This window comes from Hipposideros armiger, unplaced genomic scaffold, assembly GCF_001890085.2.
Source record: "Hipposideros armiger isolate ML-2016 unplaced genomic scaffold, ASM189008v1 scaffold_12, whole genome shotgun sequence".
Classification (NCBI taxonomy): Eukaryota; Metazoa; Chordata; class Mammalia; order Chiroptera; family Hipposideridae; genus Hipposideros; species Hipposideros armiger.
In genome coordinates, this window is record NW_017731362.1 from 6,206,273 (window position 1) to 6,228,900 (window position 22,628).

Below are 22,628 nucleotides of genomic sequence, written 5' to 3' on the forward strand. Positions count from 1 at the left end.
CGATACTCCCAATAGTTAAACATTAGCTCTAGAGGCTAACTTTAAGGTTCCTTTTATTTTACTTTTCCAAGAGTACAACACAGGTGATTCCTTCACATCAGGGGATCATCACATTAAGTCTGATTGTTCTCCCTGTAGTGATGCTAAGATTGATCAGTCTGACAGCTTGATCCCTCCATCCCCAAGTTTTCTATTGATCTCTCCTCTGATGCTTTCATTTATTTATAATCATTTCAGAATTAATTATTCCCTTAGGGACTGCAAAATTGTGATGTTGTAATGTTATTCCTTCAAAACTGGTTCAAATGTTTCTATAAAGAAGAACTTCCCTTCATTAACTAGGGCTACTTACTTGGTTACTCTGAAAAGAATAAATACAGGAAAGATAGGGCAAATACTTAATGTTTCTTTTAATCTAAATATTTTTATTGCTTACTGTTTTCCTACTCCATTTACTTTTTATCATTTTTCATTCACACTATCTCTTAAATTTAACAAATGTGTATTCAATACTCTATATATGCCAGGCCTATGCAAAGTTGTGGCCACAAAGATTTAATTGGGAAACAGATATGTACAGAATAAAACAGGGGGTCTTAAACTGGCTAATCATGCGCCTGCCACATTCACATATCACTCTGGGTATTAATTCCTCCCCTCTCTGTCCCTTGTTGAGATAACCAAATGAGAAAAACTAGATTTGCTCTCTGGAACTAGACTGAGAAATCCAGAGAATGAGATAGTTGACATGGAGAATAGACATTGAAAGTTTACGAGTTTGGAGACAGCTGTGGTTAGTAATCCAAAATGAGAATAAATCAAAATGATGTAGAAATAGAAGCCAAGAGATTAACAAGGTAAGAAGGAGAAGAAGGCAGTTGTCAGTGAAAGAAGAGAAAGGCTGCTTGGAAGGAAGAGCAGAAATGGTGAGGGTAGCCAAGTCACATTATTGGTGGACTCCTTGAGTGACGATCCCATCTGCAGTCACTTACTGCAATCCCCACACTGCCTTCAACTCTGAAGGAGCTTCTCATCCATGATTCCATGAGACCTGACTCTACTGGTCATTGTTCCACCTGTTAGAAGTATAGAGAGTATGCTTACAAAAATTACCTTTTAATCATTTGTAGTTACTTGAGTCTGTGTTCCTTATAACCAAAGTAGCATAACTATACAGATATGATATTATATGGAATCACACATGTATTCCACTTTAGTTGTGGTTAGGTTGCTGTTGAAGTATAAAAGAGTGCTTTAATTTGAATTATTGGGATATAAGCAAACAATTTGTTTCCTATAAGCAATCAGTTCTGCAGAACTAAGGATTTACAATAGGAAGAATGGATAATCAGAACATCTAAAAATCTAGGCTAACCTTCCTGACTAAAGGTATAAAAAAAGAAGAAAATAAATCATGTTGAATGTTTTATTCTCATGTTAATTACAGCCATTTTTGAATTTTAAAACAGATCAGGTTTTCCTCTGCAAATTCCCCAAACAATGCATTATCTGGAAAGAATAAGAATATTTTTCTAAGAGCACAAAAGTACTGTTATAAGAATGCTTACTAAAAATTGTACTAATATAACTACTTTTGAAGATTTCAGTTTTCTACCTCCCTGATTGTACAATACATCATGGAGGAAAGAAAAGTTTCATCTTGGTTTTTCAAGATTTGTTGTGCTTGCTAGATGATTTAGGCACAACTAGATATCTCTGCGTTACAAATATTTTCACCACCATGTAGGGAACTATAAGGAATTAGCTAGAGTCAGGCACTGTGCTAAGCATTTTTATACTTAATGTTTAAGTTCATCCTATATTTAATTCTAATGACATCAAGCACTATTATCATCTCCAAATTGCAGTTGATGAAACTTAAGCACAGTGGGGCTAGATAACTTCCCCAAGATCACCCATCTATTAAGTGGCAGAATCAGAATCAAAGCAACTGTTTGGGCTAATTGTAAAAAAAAGATCCCATGAATAAGATGATGGGCATCAATCCTTCAGTCCAACCGAAACATTTCCGATGCTTTAATGATTAATCTGGATCTGCTTAAGATAAACTGTAACTGTAACAACGATTACTCACAAGAAGTTAAAAGTACAAGACACACCATGTGGTACCAGTTGCAGTTGTTTGTAAACCAGTAGAAAAAAATGTATTCAATTTGCTATTTTTGTGTAGGAAAAAATGTTAATATGTAATATGTACACACTGGCACCCTCAGGAGAAACCATGAAATAATTTTTGTTCTCAGAATTCGCTGCTTTAAAGAACATTACTTCCCAAGCAATTGGGGTACATAAAAATGATCAATTTTTCTTTGTAGATTAGATGCCAGAAATGTCATTATCAAGGACTGCATTTAATAACTCTAGAATCTGACAGCATGCAATTCTATGTCTAGTCTCATTTTATTTTATATCCTCATTTCCCTTTAATTTCTCTACTTTAAGACAAGTCTTTTTGTTATAGTAATTTTTAAAAATATCTTTTTAATATTTTTGAATGAGATGAATACAGTAGTCCTCCCCAAACCCCTTATTCACAGTTTTACCTTCCATGGTTTCAGTTACCTGAAGTAAACTGTGGTCCTAAAATAAATGGAAAAATTCCAGAAATAAATAATTCATAAGTTTTAAATTGTGTGCTGTTCTGAGTAGTTTGATGAAACCTCTCTGCATCCCACTCTGTCCTGGCCGGGACCCGAATCACCCCTCTGCCCAGCCTGTCCACACTATGTACGCCATCTGCCCATTTGTCACTTAGTAGCCATCTGGGTTATCAGTTCGGTCTTGCAGTATCACAGTGCTTGTGGTCAATAACCTTTATTTTACTTAATAATGGCCCCAAAGCCATTCACATGACTTTTATTGCAGTATATTGTTATAACTGTTCTGTTATTAGTTATTGCTGTTGATCCCTTACTGTGCCTCATTTATATTAAACTTTATCATAGGTGTGTATATAAAGGAAAAAACATAGTATATATAGGGTTAGGTATTATCTGCGGTTTCAGGCATCCACTGGGGGTCTTGGGACATTTCCCCTGTGGATAAGTAGGGACTATTGTACGTAAGTTATAAGTGGAAATAAGGAGGACTGTGTTGTAAGTTTGCAAAGATAAAGGTAGCTCGAGTGGCTTAGTTAGTGGTCTAACGTTTTTGAGTGAGACAGACTGAGCCATCAGACCTCAGCAAAGTTTTGCAACATCTTTCAGACTGTTTCCCACGCTTAAAAATGTGGGAGGTAAAACTCAACACATAGGACCATTACCAGGATTCAAGGAGATAATGCATGTAAAGCACCTAGCCCAGTGCCTGGCATTGCCCAAGTGCTCTCCACATGTGAGGGCCCATCTCTCTCTACTGCCTCGAGCTCTCCATCCCCAATGTGAATATGAGGACTTGCTCTCCCCAGCTGTCTAAGCTGAAAGCACTGGGGTGGTTTCAGAAATAACTATCCGAATTCGGTAAATTCCATTTATTATTTCCCCCAGGCACATTACCCAAGTTTTTTTAGGCTATTTCTGGCCATCTCCGCTTCCTTTGCCACGGTCTACTGGCATTTTCAACTGCCTTAAAAAATGCTGATTTTTATAGTTAACCTGGATCCATGCCCAATTTTATTTTTCATATTTAAATTAAATGTTTTTAAAGATCCTAATTCATTAAAGGAATGCCTTAGGTTATAAATGTACATAAAGAGACAATGAAAGAATAACATATGATTGGATTTAAATGGCATTGGTGATCCACCTATTTTTGGTACAGGAGAACTTGAGTACAAAAGGAAAAATTATCACCACTGGAAATGTTCAGTTAGATGAGTTCACACTCCAAATGCTTAATTGACTTTCACCCTTAACTGCAGTACTATGATATGTTTTAGCTCCCCTTTAATACAGCTTTAACTGTATTTAACATAAGGCTAGTTTATTACTTACTAGTAGACTCCTACTTAAAGTTTATTTTTCTTGGCTGTTCTGTCTCTTCATGGTATTCGTAGTTGATTGCACTACTAATGCATGTCAAGTATTCTTAAATGGAGAATGTAGTAACAAAAGATGATTTTTTTTTTAAATGTGACAAGCACAGCAAATTAAATGTCTTTTGAATTCTGGCTATGACATGAAGCCCCAGTTGCATACACGACACACAGTAACAGAACTATTGCTTTGCATATCAAAATAATACTTCACATTTAATGGATTCTGATTTCATCTGTTGTGACTAATGAGTCAGTATTGTCGAATTTTGACAGTAGATTGTTTTCTTTATTGTACTAAGAGATTTGCAATACTATAGGTTGGGTTATTAAATTATTGTGTCTCATAGGATTCAAGCTTTCAAACATTTATGCTTTGTATTAATTGCTGCCAGTTAAAAACAAGACATTCAAATAATGTTGGAGAGGATGATTTATTTCGTTAAACCTCCTTTTATAAATGATAGACTAAGTAACAACTGCATTGAAAATGAAGAGGTGGCGCTATACATTAGAGAATTTAATTTGCGTGTAGCAAAACCTCACAAGTTCAGACCAGTATGAGGGTCAATTTTATTTTTAAAATATGAATAATGAAATATGAACAATTAAAGTACATATTGTATATCTATTTGTTTTAACATTTAAGTATGTATAGTAATTCATTTCTATGAGTTAGAAAACAGTGGTGGAAAGTTGAGACCGCTTTCAGTCCTGCTGGTACCATAGTTTGGAATTCATTTGCAATTAGCATATAAATTGTTCGTGTGTAGCTGGAGATTTCTGAAGTTTGTGAAACCAGTTTACTCCTGTGAGTACATAAAAATTTCCCTTTGCAATTAAGTTTATTGCTATTAATTTTATTAGCAACTTATTTTTTTTTCTGAAGATTAAAAACTGGCAAATACAAATGTAAATTTCCATTCAGTTTCTGTGATCATTTTTTCACGTTAGAAATCAATGGAATCTAAATAATATTTTCCCGTATGTCTCAGTAATAGTTTGAATTTTATTATTGTCATCAGCAAACATTTATTGAGTGCTCACCACATGCCAGTAGCTATACAAAGTATTTACATGTAAAATCAGCCCTAGAAATAGTCCCAAATTGCACAATTATTATCATCCCGTTTGACAGAAGAGGGCATTGAATTTAAAGAGATTACTCACTGCCCCACTGGGTAAGTTAGTTAACTAGCAGAGGAGAAATCAAATCTCTGTTGTTTGGGTTGCATTGCGGTACAACCACTACATTAAACTGCTGTGGATTGTAGAGGAAATGGTCATAGCGGTGTGAAATTTGCAGAAAATAAACCCTAGCAAACATGCAGATGGTGTAGACTTCTTAGCCAGCCCAAAGAAAAGGCAGAACTATTCAACTGTGGAGAGTGTTGGAAGAAAACAGCTTTGTGTTTTGAATCATGATTTGGTCCTGGGTATATAATACAGATAAAAAATATAAAATTTGATGCCATGGTGAGAATCAGTATTTGCAAATCTGCAAAGGAAATTTGGACGTGAAAAAAGCTCTCTTGTGGGAATATGATTTTTTGTGGCCCTTTAAACGTTGAAAACAAAATCTAGGCAGTAGTTACTCAGGACTTGATAAAATCTGTTGAGAAATACTAGGTGTCTCTCCTCTCACTCCAAGTACTGATTTGCTTCTTTCATCTGTTATGTTGGGCTCAGAGTCGTGAATTTTTTCTCCCCTTTTTTTACTAGGCATGTAGGATTAAAAAAAAATGTTTTGGAAACTGTTAGTTTTGCAGATGTTGTCTCTGGGTTATATCCTGGCTTCTGGAATTGTTTTTTTGTTTGTTTGTTTGTTTGTTTGTTTGTTTGTTTGTTTGTTTTTTAGCTGAGCCATCCTGCCACCAGTTGGCAGCTCAACGGCAACTCAGCTCGGGCCGGGCATCAAACCACTGTTGCTCAGAGCTCACGAGCTCTTAACCAACTGAGCCACTCGGCCAGCCCCTGGAATTATTTAAATCATGTTGAGAGAGAGAGAGAGAGAGAGGAGAGCGAGAGAGCGAGAGAGAGAGAGAGAATGAGAGAGTGAGAGAGAGAGACAGAGAGAGAGAGAGAGAGAGAGAGAGAGAGAGAGAGAGGAAAAATGAATATGACTGTTCATATTATCTGGTAGTGAGGAAATGCTAGATGGAGAAAAATTGTTTTCTAATGCTAGACAAAATTAGTTAATGAGAAAAATGACATTTTCATCGGTTTTGAATTATAAAACCAATATCAATAAAGTCATTCTAGATAAGTTAAACCTTGTGTCAGTAATAAAATAATGAAACTTACACAGTATAAAAGCACCAATAATATCACTGACTCATAATATTAAGCGAGCTATGATCCAGTTTGTAGTTATTGTACGCTTTTCTTTGCCCTTATCCTTCACTGCTAGTTAATCACTGCTAATTCTGCCTTGAGTACAACAGAGGACTTAGAGGGAGCCGACACTTGATCTGTAACTTGAAGGAAGAGAGTAATTATGATTGAATGAAAATAGTCGGGGAGAGAGAACAGACAGGGGAAAATGACCTTAAGACATGGGACATCAGACATGTTGAGAAATTAGAAGTAACCTGGGTAGCTACCGTATGGAAAGTGCTGGAGAGTAGAAATAGAAGTTAAAGTTGGCGTCTGATCATCGCTGGCCAGAAAAGTCACATTAATGAGTTGCAACTTTTCTATGTTAATGAATGTGTGACAGTTGGTGGTCTTAAAGCAGTGGCTTGAAATATTATGGCCTGTATTTTTAAAAGGTAAATTACGTGGTAATATCGAGGATGTAATGGAAGAGGAAGAGATGGAGGCAAATAGATAAACTAACAGGCTAGTGCCATTCTCAAGGCAAGTGAGGGTCAAGACTCGCATTAGGGATGTGACAGTAGGAATAGAGCAGGTCAGGCAAATTTCCCGGTGTTGTCACAGGAAGGGTCCACATGAGAGTGGAAAGGAGAAGAGGATCTGGGTTGTGGCAGAGCTGATGACTAAGTTTGCTGTCTAAATTTAGGGTTAAATTAGTGATGCTTTTTATTAAACTGGAATATACAAGTATGTAAAACAAAGAGCCAGAGAAGTATTTCCAAATGCACCAAAAATACCACAGAGAGATAGAAGAGTATAAGTATGGACTTTGGAAGAACCTGTGCAACTATTAAGCAAATTAATAGCTTTGAGCTCTATTTTTGTAGCATAGAATATTGGTTATCTCCATAGGTAACAACAGTAAGCACGACCAAATTTGAAACCAGCGTATCATAATGCACTACAAGCAAAGCTTCTAAAACAGTTGTCAGAAAATAGCTCAGATCCCAAAGATCGCCTTCTGCATAGAAGTAGAGTTTAGCAAGAAGTCAAGATTGAGATTTAAATTTAAATAGGAACCATTGCATATAATACAAAGCAAATATTTTGAACTGTAAATATTTTAAGGTAAAATCATTAGGTTAATACAAAAAAGATAAAAATAAGCTGTGAAGACATTTTTCAATGCTTGGGAATTTTTGTTATTGTCATTAAATAAAGAATGAAAAAGAAATATGGTTAAGAAGCATCAGCTCTGTTTCTGATTCTGACATTGATTTGTTTCATGTTTTAGGGCACATTTCTTAATCTCTTATATCCTGAGTCCAAAATGAATGTAATCAAAGTTATCTTTATGTCTCTTCTAAGTATGAAAATTTATATATATATATATATATATATATATACACACACACACACACACACACACATAGATATAGATAGATATAGATATAGATGATATAGATATAGATATATAAAAAGAATATTTTCTTCTTTATTGGAAAGCTCATGAGTTTTGGAGAAACAGGTCAAGGCTCAAATCCTGACCACCAGTTTCTCTTTTGTAAAATGAGAATACTAATAACAAATAGGGATTTTGTGAGAAATAAATGAATATTATCTCATCTTTTTTTAAAAATCTTACATATATAGCAAAATTCCCATTGATTTTATTTCAAAAGACAAATTATTTTTTTTTTTATGGTTACAAAAATAATCTTATTGGGCCGGCCAAGTGGCTCATTTGGTTAAGAGCTCGCTCAAGAGTGCAAGCTCTGAGCAACAGCGGTTCGAGTCCTGGCCGAGCTGAGATGCCACTGAGCTGCCAACAGGTGGCAGAATGTCTCAGCTAAAAAAAAAAAAGTAAAAAAAATAATCTCATTCAGCTTCATAGGACTGTATGAAGTAAAAAAAAAAAGTTTTAATGTTTATATATCATTTTCATGAAGAAAATAAATAAAAAATTAAGACTCCTCTCACCCAAGCTATATAAATTTTCAGTAATTGAGTGTATTTTTTAGCTAATATTTTTCACACATGTAAGCATAGATATGCAGTTAATAATGTTTATTTTTATTTTCTTTGTAAAATATGGGATCATGTTATGCATACTATTAATCTGCAATTTGCTTTGTTCACTTAACACTGCCTGATAGATATCTTTTCATTGTAATACAAGCAGATCTACCTTGTTCTTTTAATAGTTCCCTATTACTCTGTGGTTTCAATAACATCAGGATGATGCAGCCCATAGAGGGGACTGCTCGGGTGCGGGAGAGAAGGGCTTGGGAGTAGCACAGGTACTGGAATAGCAAAGGAATTGGAAGCTTACATAGAGTCATTAGATAACTTTTAGAAATCAGATTCTAGCAAGCCCTATTTTTTTTTAATGTTTTCTAGGCTGAAATTTTTTCAGTAAAAAGTTTCACGATAATATTAATCAACATTTCTTTGAACACTAGGGAGGCTGAGCATTTTTTTCCCTATCGTTATTAGGCTTTTGTGTTTTTCCTTTCTAAACTTCCCATTCATCTCATTAGTCTTTTTCCTAATATTCATCTTTTCCTAAGATTTATAACTGTTCTTTCCATCTAAATGATATTATCTCATAGCCTTTTATATACTTTATATGTTTTTTCTAGTGCGTTGTTTTTATTTTAAATGGTAGCTTGCTTTTGGTTTAGGTTTTGCCATCTTGAAGATATAATAACACTGATGAGAACCCTTAAATCACAGTTTTTCAAGAATGAAATCAAATTTGCCATTGCTTATGCAACTGAGAAAACCCTGAGACTAACAGCTTGTTTTCTAATTCCTGGTTTTGAAGTTACCTGATTGAAGCTTGTAGAGTAAAGAAAAAAGTATTTTAGAAGGAGTCACTGTGAGAGTCTTTTTTTTTTTTAATTTTTACAGTCATTGCAACCGTAATGAGATGCACAGCTTGTCCCTTCCACCAGTTAATCTTTATCCTCCTTCATAAGCACACAGGACTTTTACTTTCTTAATTTCTGTAAATGACTCCACCAGTATATTCTTCCACATCATACACTCCTAGCCTTATTTTGTTCAGTAATTTGCACTTACTAGAGTAATAGTTTCCTTTTAATTATATGGAACCCATGTTTTTTGAAGAAACATCAATGCAAGGATAAAAAACTGAATAGGAAAATAATAGCCGCTTGTAAATTTGGGGCTCATTTCTCCCCAGCTTTGAGCTGGCTCCTCGTTTTCCTCTCAGCTACAGGTGATGTCCTGCATGTTTCTTTTCTGTGTACCCTCCCTTTTCCTGTTCCCCATGTTGTGCGATATCACCGCAGCCACAATCACCTACAGCATACACCAAGTTTCCTGGCACTGCTAGTGCCTGATATCAGAATTCTGAATCCCCAGTTACCAAACTTGTTCACGCTGCTGCTTCCTATTTCGGTGGAGGCCACAGAGGGATTCTCCATTGAAAACCAGCTGCTGTCACAGCCACTGTGACGCGACCAGGAGTAGTTGCTCTTAACCCTTGATATAACAAAACCGTTTCCCACAACCATCTCTGTCTTTTCACCCTGTACTCTTTTTTTCAGGGCACTTAACCACAATTTATATAAATTTTTATATAAATTATGTATATATATATATATGTATGTATATTCATTTTTATTGCCATTCCTACTAGGTTATCAGCTTCAGAGAGGCAGGGACCATGTCTGTTTTATTTAGTAGTGTGTAATCTGTCCTTGACACAGTGCACAACACATGCTAGGCCTTCAATTAATAATTATTAATGAATGGTATTTATTAAATGCTAAATGCATTAGTAGCCATTTGTATTGTATTACCTCATTTTGTATCTTATAAATTTACAAAGTTTTTAGGTTGTTTTTTTTTTTTTAAATCAGTAACACGTTGCAAATTGGTGCCTTATGTGTACATACTCCTCCCTGAATCCAATTCCCTTTGTTCCTTGCCCCAACATAACTGTTAGAATAAATCTGTTATATTTTATCCCCATGAATTTTCTTTATGTCTTTGTGATATATGCATGTATTTACTAGAAAAACATGTTAGATATGTGCCAACTCTTTCCCCTAGAAGCACTGACTGATTTGCCTAGAGGCAAAGTCTGAGAGTATGAGAAACCCGAAAGAAAGTGATAGCTGAAAAACTGAGAAAGCTGAATACGAGAACAGGAGAATAATTGGAATCCAGGCCCCACCAAGGTAGTGGGCCCTGGTGAACAGCCCAAGCATACAGTTGGGCCTGTGAAGGGGTACGTCCTGTGAGTAAGTAGGAATATAGTAGTGGCCTGTTTTAAATGAGCTCAGTCCCTAATGGAATTAAGATTTCTCTCCCAACCCAGTAGAAGATAAATCCTTTCTGAAAGAATACTAACATTATCCAAACACACGAATTAAATGCACGTTTTTCACACACAAAATAAAAAATCAGGCATTATAACAGATTAATAAAGTGAGATTTAGAGACAGATGTTACAGTAACTATCATTAATATATTTAGGAAATTAAATAACAAAATGGAAAAACTCAGCGGTGAACTCAAAACTACTGAAAGGATCAAATGGAAATTCTAGGACTGAAAACTACAATAAATGGAGTTAATAACCCAATGTATGGGTTTAACCATAGTTTAAACACAACTGAAGAGACAATTAGTAAGCATGAAGATAATCCAGAAGAAAATATACAGAATGAATTTCAAGGAGACTATGGAAAATAATTTACCAAAATTAACTATGTGCTAAGATATAAGATATAAAGCAAGTCTCAATAAATTTCAAAAGATTGGCTTTCTTTTTTTAGAATATGTTCTTTGACCTTAGTTTAATTAAGGCAGGAAACAGCAATTAAAAGATACGTAGGAAATCCCCAAATAGTTGGAAGTTAAGAATTCAATATTAAAAAATGTGAAATATTTTAACTGGATAAATATGAAAATGCCACATTAATTTTTAGGATGCCTCTAAATGAAATTTCTAAAAGAAATTTATACATGGTAGAAAGGAAAAAAAGACCAAAAATTATCTCTTTCTTAAGAAGGTAGAAAAGGAACAACATATTAAACTCAAAAAAAGTAGAAGGTAGGAAATAAGGAAAAGCAAAAAGTTAATGAAATACAAAACATAGTCATGTATAATAACTATCACTAAAATTAATATATAGAATATTACCCCCAAAGTTTCTTCATGCTCCTTTATAGTCAGTCCCTCTCCTAACCCCAACCTCCTGCCAACCACTGATATGTTTTATGTCCCTATATGTTTGGCTTTTCAATAATGTATTATAAATGGAATCATATGGTAGGTTGGTTTTTTAGTCCAACTTCTTTCCCTTAGCATAATTTATCTGATACTCTTTCATAGTGTTACATATATTGGTGGTTTATTCCTTCTTTTGCTTAATATATTCCATTTTATGAATCTACTACAGTTTATTCATTCATCAGCTGAAAGACATTGATTGTAGTTTTGGTGATTAAGAATTAAGCAACATGTACAGCTTTTGGTATAATTTATCTTGGATAAATTCCTGGAGTTGACTGCTAGTAAATGTATATTTAACTTTATAAGAAATTGCCAAGCTGCTTTCCAATGTGACTGTAACATTTTACACTCTCAGTAGCAATGTTTCAGAGTTCCACCTCATCAGAATCCTTGCATCCTTGTCAGCCTTGTCAGGTTTCGTTTTGTTTTTAAGCTGTTCTAGTAGACATGTGGTGGTATCACATTATCATTTTGATTTGAAAGTATCTAATGATTAATGATGTCGAACATATTTTTATGTGCTTATTTTCTATTTAATTATCTTCTTTGCTGAAGTGTCATTCAAATCATTTGCTTATTTATTTTTTCTTATTGAGATTCGAGAGTACTTTGTGTATTCTGGACACAAGTCTTTGATCAGATTTCTGCTGTGCAAATTGTTTTCTCTTAGTCTGCTGGTTATTTTCTATTTTCTCAACAGTATCTCTTGAAGAGCATATTTTAATTTTCATAAAGTCCCGTTTATCAATATTTTATTTCATGGCTTGCACTTTTTGCATCACATCTAAGCAACCATTACCTAATGCAAGGTCATAAAGATCTTCTACTGGGCTTTCTTTTAGAAGTTTTATAATTTTAGACTTTGTATTTAGGTCTGTAATCCATTTTTAGTAATTTTTTATACATTGTGAAGTATGGTTCGAGGTTTATTTATTTTTTTTGCATATGGATATCCAGTCACTCCAGCACAATTTGTTAAAAGGACTATCGTTTCTCCATTGAATTACTATCACATCAAATTAAAAGTTAATTGACCTTGTATTTGAAGAGGAACTGTTTTAATTACTATTGTTTCATTGTGGCTCTGAAGACAAAGAATGTGAATCTTTCAACTTTTTTAAAACATTATTTTCACTCTTCTAGTTATATTGCTTTAGCATGTAAATTTTAGAATTACTTTGTCAATTACTACAAAAAATTCTGCTGGAATTCTGATTGAGAGTGCATTAAATCTATAAATCAATTTGGGAAAAATGGACATTCTAACAATATTAAGTATACCAACCCATGAATATATTTTTCCATTTATTTAGGTTTTATTTGATGTCTGTTTAATACTTTGTAATTTTCTTCATAAATTCTTATATGTATATCCTTAGATTTATACCTAAGTATTTCATAACTTTTGGTGCTATTGTAAATGATACTGTTATTTTAATTTCAATTTCCAATGATTCATTGCTAGTACACAGCAATACAATAATTTGTATTTTGGCCTTGTATCTGGAACATTGCTGAATTTATTCAATAGCTTTTTTGTAGTTTTTGGAGATTCCTACGTAGACAGTCATGTTGTCTGCAAATAGTTTTATTTTTTCCTTTGTTGTCTATATGGCTCTTATTTCTTTTTCTTTTATTTTCCCAGTCTTTAGGAACTCCAGTACAATATTTAATAGAAATAGTGAGAATAAATATCATTGCCTTGATCCTGATCTTATGAGACCATTAAGTACCATACTAGCTAAAGATTTTTGGAGATTCTCTTTGTAAGGTTAAGGAAGTTCTTTTTAATTGCCAGTTTTCACATTTTTAAAATAAAATATGAATGAATGTTGAGGTTTGTCAGATACCTTTTCTGCATCTATTGAGATGGTAAAGTTCTTTCTCTTTAGTCTTTTGATATGGTAAATGACATTAATTCATTTTTAAATATTGAACCAACATTGCATTTTTGGGATAAACTTCTCATGTTCATGATGTATTGCCCTTTTTTATATATTGCAGGATTGAATTTGCCATTGTTTGTTGAGGATATTTGCATCTGTTTTTATGAGAGATATTTTTCTTTAGTTTTCCTTTGTATGTTTTTTTGGGTTTTTTTTTGTATCAGGGTACTGTAAAATGAATAAATATGTTCTTTATTCTTGATTCAGAAAATTAATTTCCTCATTTTATGAGCTTAAAGCACTTTCATATCAATTATAATTTTGTTGCTGCACATCTATTACATAAAAATTAAAATGCTGTAAATTGTATGATGTTAATAGCTATTCATAAATAAAACCTTTTGAAATAAATTATTTGTGTAAGGTTATTTTTGTATCAGTAGAGGAAACTTTAATACTGAAAGCTAATTTTGTATATATTCAAGTTGTGTTAATTTTTTTGATCTTAGAAAGTGTTCTGAGTTTATTTGATACATGTACATTTTCTGCATTTAAGTTTTAAAACATCAATCGACATTTAAATTAATTGGTGGCAGTTAGTAAGGGATATTTGATGAAACATGCCTTGCTTTTGGTGGAAAGTTGGGCTAGAATGTTTTTTTGGGTTTTTTTGTAGTGTTAGTGGTCATTTCTTATTTGAGGTCATATTGAGGTCCAATTTACTGAGGGAACACTTCCCTGTCAGGTTTGAATTGCTCTTTTCTTGTTTTGGATCCAAAAATATAAATGAATGTAAGTGCTATTTTTGTTCTTTAATATATATATTTTGTTCATTAATATATATTACTTTTGTATGTATGTGCATACATACATACATATATGCATTCATCTGATGTACCGACAATACTGAGACATATGAAGATGGAGTGTATGATAAAACTGAAGTGTCTCTTTAGACACTAACATGTTCTAAGACATCCATCCATTGGGAACTACAGGAACCATTATGTCGGCACTAATGTAATGGGGTCTATTTTCCTGACACCCAGTAGTTTCATCACCACACTCTGGTGTGTAGTTTTCTTTCCCCCCACCCCACCCCCAACCCGGGAAGTTCAGAAAGACAAATCACGTAAATAAAAGTATTTATGAACTAAGTAATAATTACTGTGTGTATATTAAAGTGAGGTATCTGTTTTTTAGAATTTAAGAATTTGTTTTTCTTCTTTTTGATACACTAACATATGTATTTCATTTTAGGTTTCCTCAAGAACTGAACATGGGAAAAATAAGTGCTGAAATTATGTGGACCCTTTTTGCTCAAGATATGAAATATGCACTAGAAGGTAATTACAAATATCCTTATTAGAACACACATTCTAGTTAAATCGTTATTTTGTTTTCTTGGTTCTAAATATAAGGAATTGATGCATTAAAACATTGATTGTTTCATAAGATAGTTCTATTTTTAAATTTTTGAGGAGCCTCCATACTGTTTTCCATAGTGGCTGCAACAATTTACATTCCCACCAACAGTGCACGAGGGTTCCCTTTTCTCCACATCCTTGCCAACACTTGTGTGTTGATTTATTGATGATGGCCATTCTAACAGGTGTGGGGTGATATCTCATTGTGGTTTTGATTTGCATTTCCCTGATGACTAGTGACCTTGAGCATCTTTTGATGTATCTACTGGCCATCTGTATGTCCTCTTTTGAGAAATGTCTATTCAGATCCTCCGCCCATTTTTTCAATCAGACTGTTTTTTTGGTGTTAAGTTGTATGAGTTCATTATATATTTTCTATATTAATCCCTTATCACCAGAAAAAAACAACAACAACATAAAAACACTAATTGTTGTGAACAGTTTAGTTCTCAAACTTATTTCCACACTGTAGAAAGTAAATTTCTCAAAGTATTTAAAAGCCCTAAGAAGTGCAGGCATTTTTAATCAGGTGGTCTAAGTGGCAGGATCATAGTGAACAGCTTACTTGTAGGACAATGCTCAGATGCAGGAGACTTTACAGCAGTTCATGTACTAAAGCAGACCACATTGAGAGGATGGATGAGTCGTATCGGTCCACGTATTTCTCTGCGTGGACTTGGAAATGGTATCCCTGGCCAGTCAGGTTAAAATCTGGCCAGAGCTAGCACAGGATACTGCTGGCAAGGCTCTTCACCAGAAAGTTCACTCTCAATAAATATGAATCATACAATCTAAGGCAAGGGAAATAGAGTTCTCAGTTTTAAAATTCTATAAATATTCTTTGAGCGCTCACATTATGTTTAGGATTGGAGACAGAATCATGAACCAGCCTAGGGGGCCTATCCTCTATGAACTTATAGTCTGTGCAAAGGAAATGGTCTTTGCACTTATTCAACAAATATGTAATGTATTCAGCCCCTAGATGCTGAATGCCCCTGAGCAGGGCCTAGAAGTGGGCTTACATAGTAACATTTGTGCAACTATTGGGTATTTTGTTACCTTTACTTGTAAAAATAAGCATTAATTTGAGAGGTGTAAGTGCAATATTTATGTTTAGAAATGTGATGCTCAAAAGTTTAATACTTGTTTGAAACACAATGAAATTAGGACTGCTACAAGGAAAACAGCTGTAACTTTGATCAGGTGCTTATTGATTATAGGTTAATAATTTTGTTCAATAACGGTATCTCAAAGTGTTGAGACTGTATCATCAAAAATCAGGTCCAAGATCCATGGTTAATAATTTTGTAATTATCTTAGCTTTTTAGAAGACAAGAACCTCCTCCTTAACAAGATTTTTTTTTTTGGCTTTCTTAGTAGCAGCTTTATTGATATTTAGTTCACATACCATACAATTTACCAACTTAAAATGTACTGTGCAATACTTGTTACATTTATACATTCACACACATTTTAAGGAAGGTATGATGGCTACAGTAAGGGAGTAACTTGGATTGCAGTTTATGGTTTATGCATCTTCTTTTGTATTTGTCATCTTTGTATTCATTGAACCTTAATATAAATTCAATATGTGCTTGTTTATTTGAATCAAATTACAGATGTGACAACCCAATACAGAGAACCTTGGAGATAAGGCTGGAATACTTTCCAATTTTAAACTAAACATTTGTCGGATTACAAGTTGGGAGGCAGCAAGAGATCTGAGTTTGGGAAACCTAATTTCAGAAAACTTTGTCACTTAAGAGTTGCACAACCTTGGGAAATTAACGCATAACCTCTCCAAACTTTAGTTTTCTATAAAAAAAAAAAAAAAGGAAGAGTTTCCAGGTTGGTGTGAGGATCACATGACACCTTAAATGACCTTTGCAAACTCTTCAGCACTATGCCAATGGAAGAGGATCAGTATTATTATTAGGAAAGGGAAGAATGTTCTGTCAGAGTTTCAAAACAGTCTCCTGTAGGGTCATTTAAGGTTTAAACTCCTAGGAGAGTGTTTGCAGATGCAGGTGGACCCTTTCGCTCTCTCTCCTTCCCTTTCACCATTTCAGCCTAACAGGCGGCTTCAGTAAACATAGTGTACCCTTTTTTAAATGCGGCATGAATAATAATTATTAGAGAAAATAAAGACTGAGAGTACCTCACAGAGTCAAGGGCATATCTTAAAAGCATTCCTCTAGCAGGCTTTTTTGCACATTAATACTAATGTTCTTACTCTCCCTATTTGCCTTATCAAATGGTGATGAAATTACTTGGCTGTGGAGTAGGACTCCAGGCTGTTGACCCAGAAAGGCTGTTGTTATTATAGAATTTGGGCTACATGGTTCATGCTGTGATTACGGTATCGGAGCCCCACAGGTAAGCAAGCAATCTTTGATGAAGTCACGTCAGCGGAGATGAGCCAGTTTAGAATTGATGGACTTGGAGGTGTTTGATGCAGCTCTTTGCTTTACTTCATGGACTCATCAGCTGCTACAGAAGACATCATCTAATTTAAAAAATAAAACAACTTCCCCCCAACTTTACTCAATCTATATGAGCCAACTTATTTTGAGGGACTGTAGAAATTTTTTTTTAAAAAAAGGTTCAGATGAAATGTTTCATTTTATAGTGAAATGGAGTTGGTTTTGCAGAATTTTTTTCTGAAGAATTTATTCTAAAGACTTCTGTAGTCTTTACCTTGGCAGATACAAACACGAGCTTTGCAATAATTTAGATCTAGGTTTGAGTTCAGGCTCTGCTAGTTTTCATTTACTTTTTCGCTATGATTTTGGAGAATTTTTTAAAACTCACTAAAGGGTCAGTTTCCACATTAGCAAATGAGGAACAAAAATACCTACCCTACAAAGTTATTGTAAGGAGAAAGAAAGAGACAGAGGTATATGGGGGCGGGGAGGAATAGTTTCCTAGCACATAATAAATGCTCAGTAAATACTAGACATGTGGTAATCTAGAGGATTATGATTTAGTAAACAAGAACTTGGAGACCATTGATAATACCACCAAAATGTCTCAATATCTATAAGTGAAATGTTTAAGCGGTAATTCCAGTTGACTGCAGTTGTGTACTTGTCATCTTGGTATCTGCAGAACTTCGTTGCCTAGAAATTCTTAAATCAGCACAGTCCTGTTCAGGGCACTGATTGTGTAACACATGTCTGTGTCTTCAAATCTGTATCAGAGGAAACCTTGCTAGGCCCTAGGGTAGCAGCTGGATGGTGGATCGGGTCCACAAGAATTCAGGTGGTTTCTAATTAATAATTTTGTAAAAGAGTGCCTGGGATTCTTTAAAACACTGGTTTTTAAATTGGGGTTTGTAGCTGGGCTCTAAGTCATATATTGAAATTACATCCACATTTAGGGGTAGGCAGGATTAGGGAAGGGTGCGACTAGTGCATTTGCCAATATCTCAGATAAATCTTTGAATAGATAAACAATGAAAAGTCACTGAAAATAAGTTACTTAAAAATTATTGCTTTACTTAATTAACTTAGGCAGAGATGGTATTAATTAATATGCAAAACACGGTCGTCTTCATGTGGCATTAGTGAAGTTTTCCTAATCCCTAATGAAGGAGATCAATGCTCCTCAAACTTCAGTGTGCACACTAGTCACCCAGCTATCTTGTTTGGTTGTGATTTGAGTAGACCTTGGGGGGGAGGGGGCACTGATTGTATTCATTTCTAACAAAATCTGAAATGATGCCCAGGTGACTGGTGGGTGTATCACACACTTAGTAGTAGCAAGGCTTTAACATCATTATTAAAGTAACTTATTAGTTCTGGACTTTATTTTTATCACTGATCTATTGTCTGCTGCTTAGTTATAATGTTGGACCTCACCAATTGGTGAAGATTCTTAGACGTCCTTTGTAGTTTTTCATCATCTCATCACCCTAATAAGTACAACTGTTGCCATTAACTTTGCCCTCAAAAAAGTTTTCATGCTCTACCTTCTCTTCACTTAGGAATTTGGATGTTTGCCTATCAAATACCTCCAGAAAGTTCTTTACTCTCCTCACATTTATTTTTAGGGCCTTCTCTCAAAGAAGTATGATCTCTTTCTGTTTCCCTTCACCCAAATACAAGTCTCAGGGCACTCTGTGTATTTTAGAACATTGCCTTTGACCTTGTAGCCACCAAGACAATGAGGTACAAAGACACAGTCGCATCTCTCCTGATCTTGCTGACTGCCTTGGCTGTGCCAAAAGAACTGACTTTTTGCCCCATAAATTTCTCTAGCTGACTTAGAGTATTCTCATACTTAACATCTTTCTGGTATACCTCATACTTTGTCTACCTCAAACTATTATTTCACACTTTTCAACTTTGTGGCCTACCTGTCAGCAATTTTCCACTGATTCTCAAGTCTACCCTCACAAGTCACTTGGTTATCAGTTTATCTTAATTCTCTTTTTTTTTTCTTTTGGTAGAAAAGATTGGCTTCTGACTAATTTCTACAATTAATAAAACTTCCCTGGAAAAAAACTGATTTCATTCTTCTCCCCTTTCCTACTTTCAATCTACCTTAACTTTATTAGAATTGAAGTTATGCCCTTGTACACTGCAAAGACTGTGGATAGGGCAGAGATTGATAGTACTTTATAAAGGATCTCTCTAGCCTCCTTTTCTTACAGTAGTGGTTCTTAACCTGTTTGGTATTTTTCCCTGTTCCACCATACCTCACAGGCACAGAAACTCCCATGAGTAACAGGGATATTGGTGTTTCTTGACCAAGGAGCGATGGCAGGTGACTTTCTCCCATCTTTTTGAGAATCATCAATATTACTCTTGTCCAGAAACAGACAACTGTTGAATGACTCAAAGAAATAACACAATACTTGTATATGAAAATATTACCTCTTAATGGATCATGTCTTATGCCTGAAGAAAATTCTATCCTATATTTCATATGACTAATAAGTCAGTTTCCGGTTTTGAATGCTATTTGCTAAGATTTAGGTACTTCGGCAGTGACAACCAGAATACCACAAAGATAAACACTACTTTAGGGCATGTCCACATTCCTGATATTATAAAAAAAAGCATCATAATCCAATGGCCTGAGCTTAAAATTCTTTCTCTCCTCAGCATCTAATTAGCAAAACTATACTATAAGCTCTATATCTGAAAATCGCCATCATTTTCTTTTCTCTGCTTCTGACCGCTCTCCTTCTTCATATGCACCATCTTTCCGGCTTCTACCTTCAATGATATGGTTCTTTCTTTGTAGATGCCTCCCTGACCACTGGATAAAATTCGAATTTCTTAGTATAGACTGGAGCAGTACCCTACTCTCCTTTCTGTACTTGATTTTAAGTCCTAATGCTCAATAGTTTTCTCATACACGTACTATATGCTGTAGATACAGCCAACTATTTAAAATTTCCCTGAAATCCTTATATAAGTTTCTGCCTAAGGTATTGTGCATTATTATGCTCCCCCCAAACTCTACCCAAGCTTTTCTCTACTTGCCATTCCTAGCAAAGACTCATAGATTCTTCGAAGTCCAATTCAAATGTTACCTCTGTTAAGCTTCTTTCTGAGATTCTTGGAAAGAAATAAGTACATCTTTCCTATTCTCCCATAATACTTCCTATTATAACATTATTCCTTGTGTCACACTTCACAAATATATCACTCACCATACCTTAAGCTCTTATTCATCTTTGTATGAATCTCCTACTCTCTCCCCTTTCTCTGACACTTAATAGAAAATAGTATAAACCAATAAATGCTTGCGTGAATATAAGCCTATATCTGCAGATAGGCAAAAGCACAGAAATATGTTCCATTCCTAAACTCTAATTCAACAGAATGACACAAACCTGATACAATCACTCACACAGCAAAGGAGAAAATTTTTCTAAGTATGTAGTCCCAACAATTATTTTTACCACATGTTGTGGTTGTAGCCATTCTAGGAAGTGTTTAATAATAATTATAAATGTGAAAAAGAAACCCTAAATACCTTTCATTTACCCACAGAAACTGTGTGTGTGTGAGTGTGTGTGTGTGTGTGTGTGAGTGTGAGTGTGTGTGTGTGAGTGTGAGTGTGTGTGTGTGTGTGTGTGTGTGTGTGTGTGTGTGTGTGTGTATGCACGCGCGCTCACGCATTCCTGTAACAGAAGATGGTAGGTTTACAATGAAGTACAAGCTATGCTTCCATGGGAAGCTGTGAAATACCTCTTCCTGTCGTACTCTGTTCACCAGTCTCCACCTGTTTTTCTGCAACATTCCACTAATTTATATTAACTTATCTTCACACAGAATTCTAAGTCTAGATCAATGGACAACAAAATGAAAACAAAAACAAAACCAATGGTTACTAATTTTCAGTGCTCATTACTGCAAAAAAACAAAAACAAACAACAAAGAAAACAGTTGTATTTATTTAAATTTTCAGTAGCAGTTCACATGAATCAACCCATGAACTGAAATATGATTTCTGGATATATATATCAATTTAGACGAGCCTGTTTATTTGAGAAATTATGTGTTACATTTTCCCCCACTCTCCCCAAATAAAGGCAAGACAAAGTGTATTTACTGGTACATCTTAAATTTTCTTAATTCACTAGGCCAGTGTTTCTCAAAGTGTGGTTCCCAGACCAGCAGCATTAGTATCACTTGGGAAGATGTTAGAATGCAAACTCTTGGGTCCCACCCCAAAACTACCTATTTAAATTAGGGCCCACTAATCTGCCTTTGTTTGTTTGTTTATTTTGTTTTGTGGTTTTTTTTTTTTTTTTTTTAGCTGAGCCATCCTGCCACCTGTTGGCAATTCAGCGGCAGCTCAGCTCAGGCCGGGAATCAAACCACTGTTGCTCAGAGCTCACACACTTGAGCGAGCTCTTAACCAACTGAGCCACTCGGCTGGCTAATGTTTTCTTTAAAGTGACGGTGATTCTAATGCATGGTAAAGTTTGAGAACTACTAATCTAGACAATGTATAATCAGCATACTATCTTCTTCCATTGTTGTTTGAAATAGACAATGAGTTTTTAGACATTTAAGTATGTCAGAAATATGTCCCTTAAACTAAAGTTAAAATGGATGAGCTGGTATGGATGCATTAATCATGTAAGAACAAACCAGGAAAGGAAGAAAATCATGGAAGGAAAATAAGTTAAAGGGGCAAATTAATTGTTAAATTAATTAATTTTGTTAAAAATGTATAAGAAAAAAGAAGAGAAAAAGAATTAAAATAATGATTAAAAAAAAGAAGAAAACTAAATAATAATTCTCAAGGAAATGAAGGGAGGAAGGGAATCGACTGGGCCAAGTTCATTAGCACAAAACTTAATGGGAGAAGAGTGACAAGGAAGACATTGATGACTCAGTCAAGCAGGCATACAACTCTTAGGTTTAGAAACGTCTGTTGAGTACTTAGAGGAAATGAACTCCCATTACAAAGAATGGAAAAGTTGCTTATTTTGTTTAACCTCCTACTCAAAAGAAAAGTTGAAACGTGTACTGAATTTATGTCAAGTCATTTTCCTTTTTTTTGTCTTGGAGTCAAATTCCAATAAGAGCATGTAAATTCCCTCTAATATTTACATCTTTCTTTATATTTATTATTTTGAATAGAACAAAACTCAATGCATTTTGAAATACTTAATGCTTTTTCTTACCATAGTGCTGCCAAATGTTGTAGAAGGTGAATAGCTAGCTTTGCCATTTTTTAGTTTCATTGACCTTATCAGTGACTTTAAC

General features: G+C 34.6%; 1 protein-coding gene across 1 annotated transcript in view; it reads left to right on the forward strand.

The window, feature by feature from the left end:
* Positions 1-22,628, forward strand: part of UNC13C (unc-13 homolog C) — a 565,880-nt gene that overhangs the window by 377,277 nt on the left and 165,975 nt on the right. Inside the window, exon 19 of the mRNA XM_019664136.1 lies at positions 14,729-14,814. Within this exon, the coding sequence (XP_019519681.1) occupies positions 14,729-14,814 (86 nt within the window). The remainder of the gene's footprint in view (positions 1-14,728; positions 14,815-22,628) is intronic.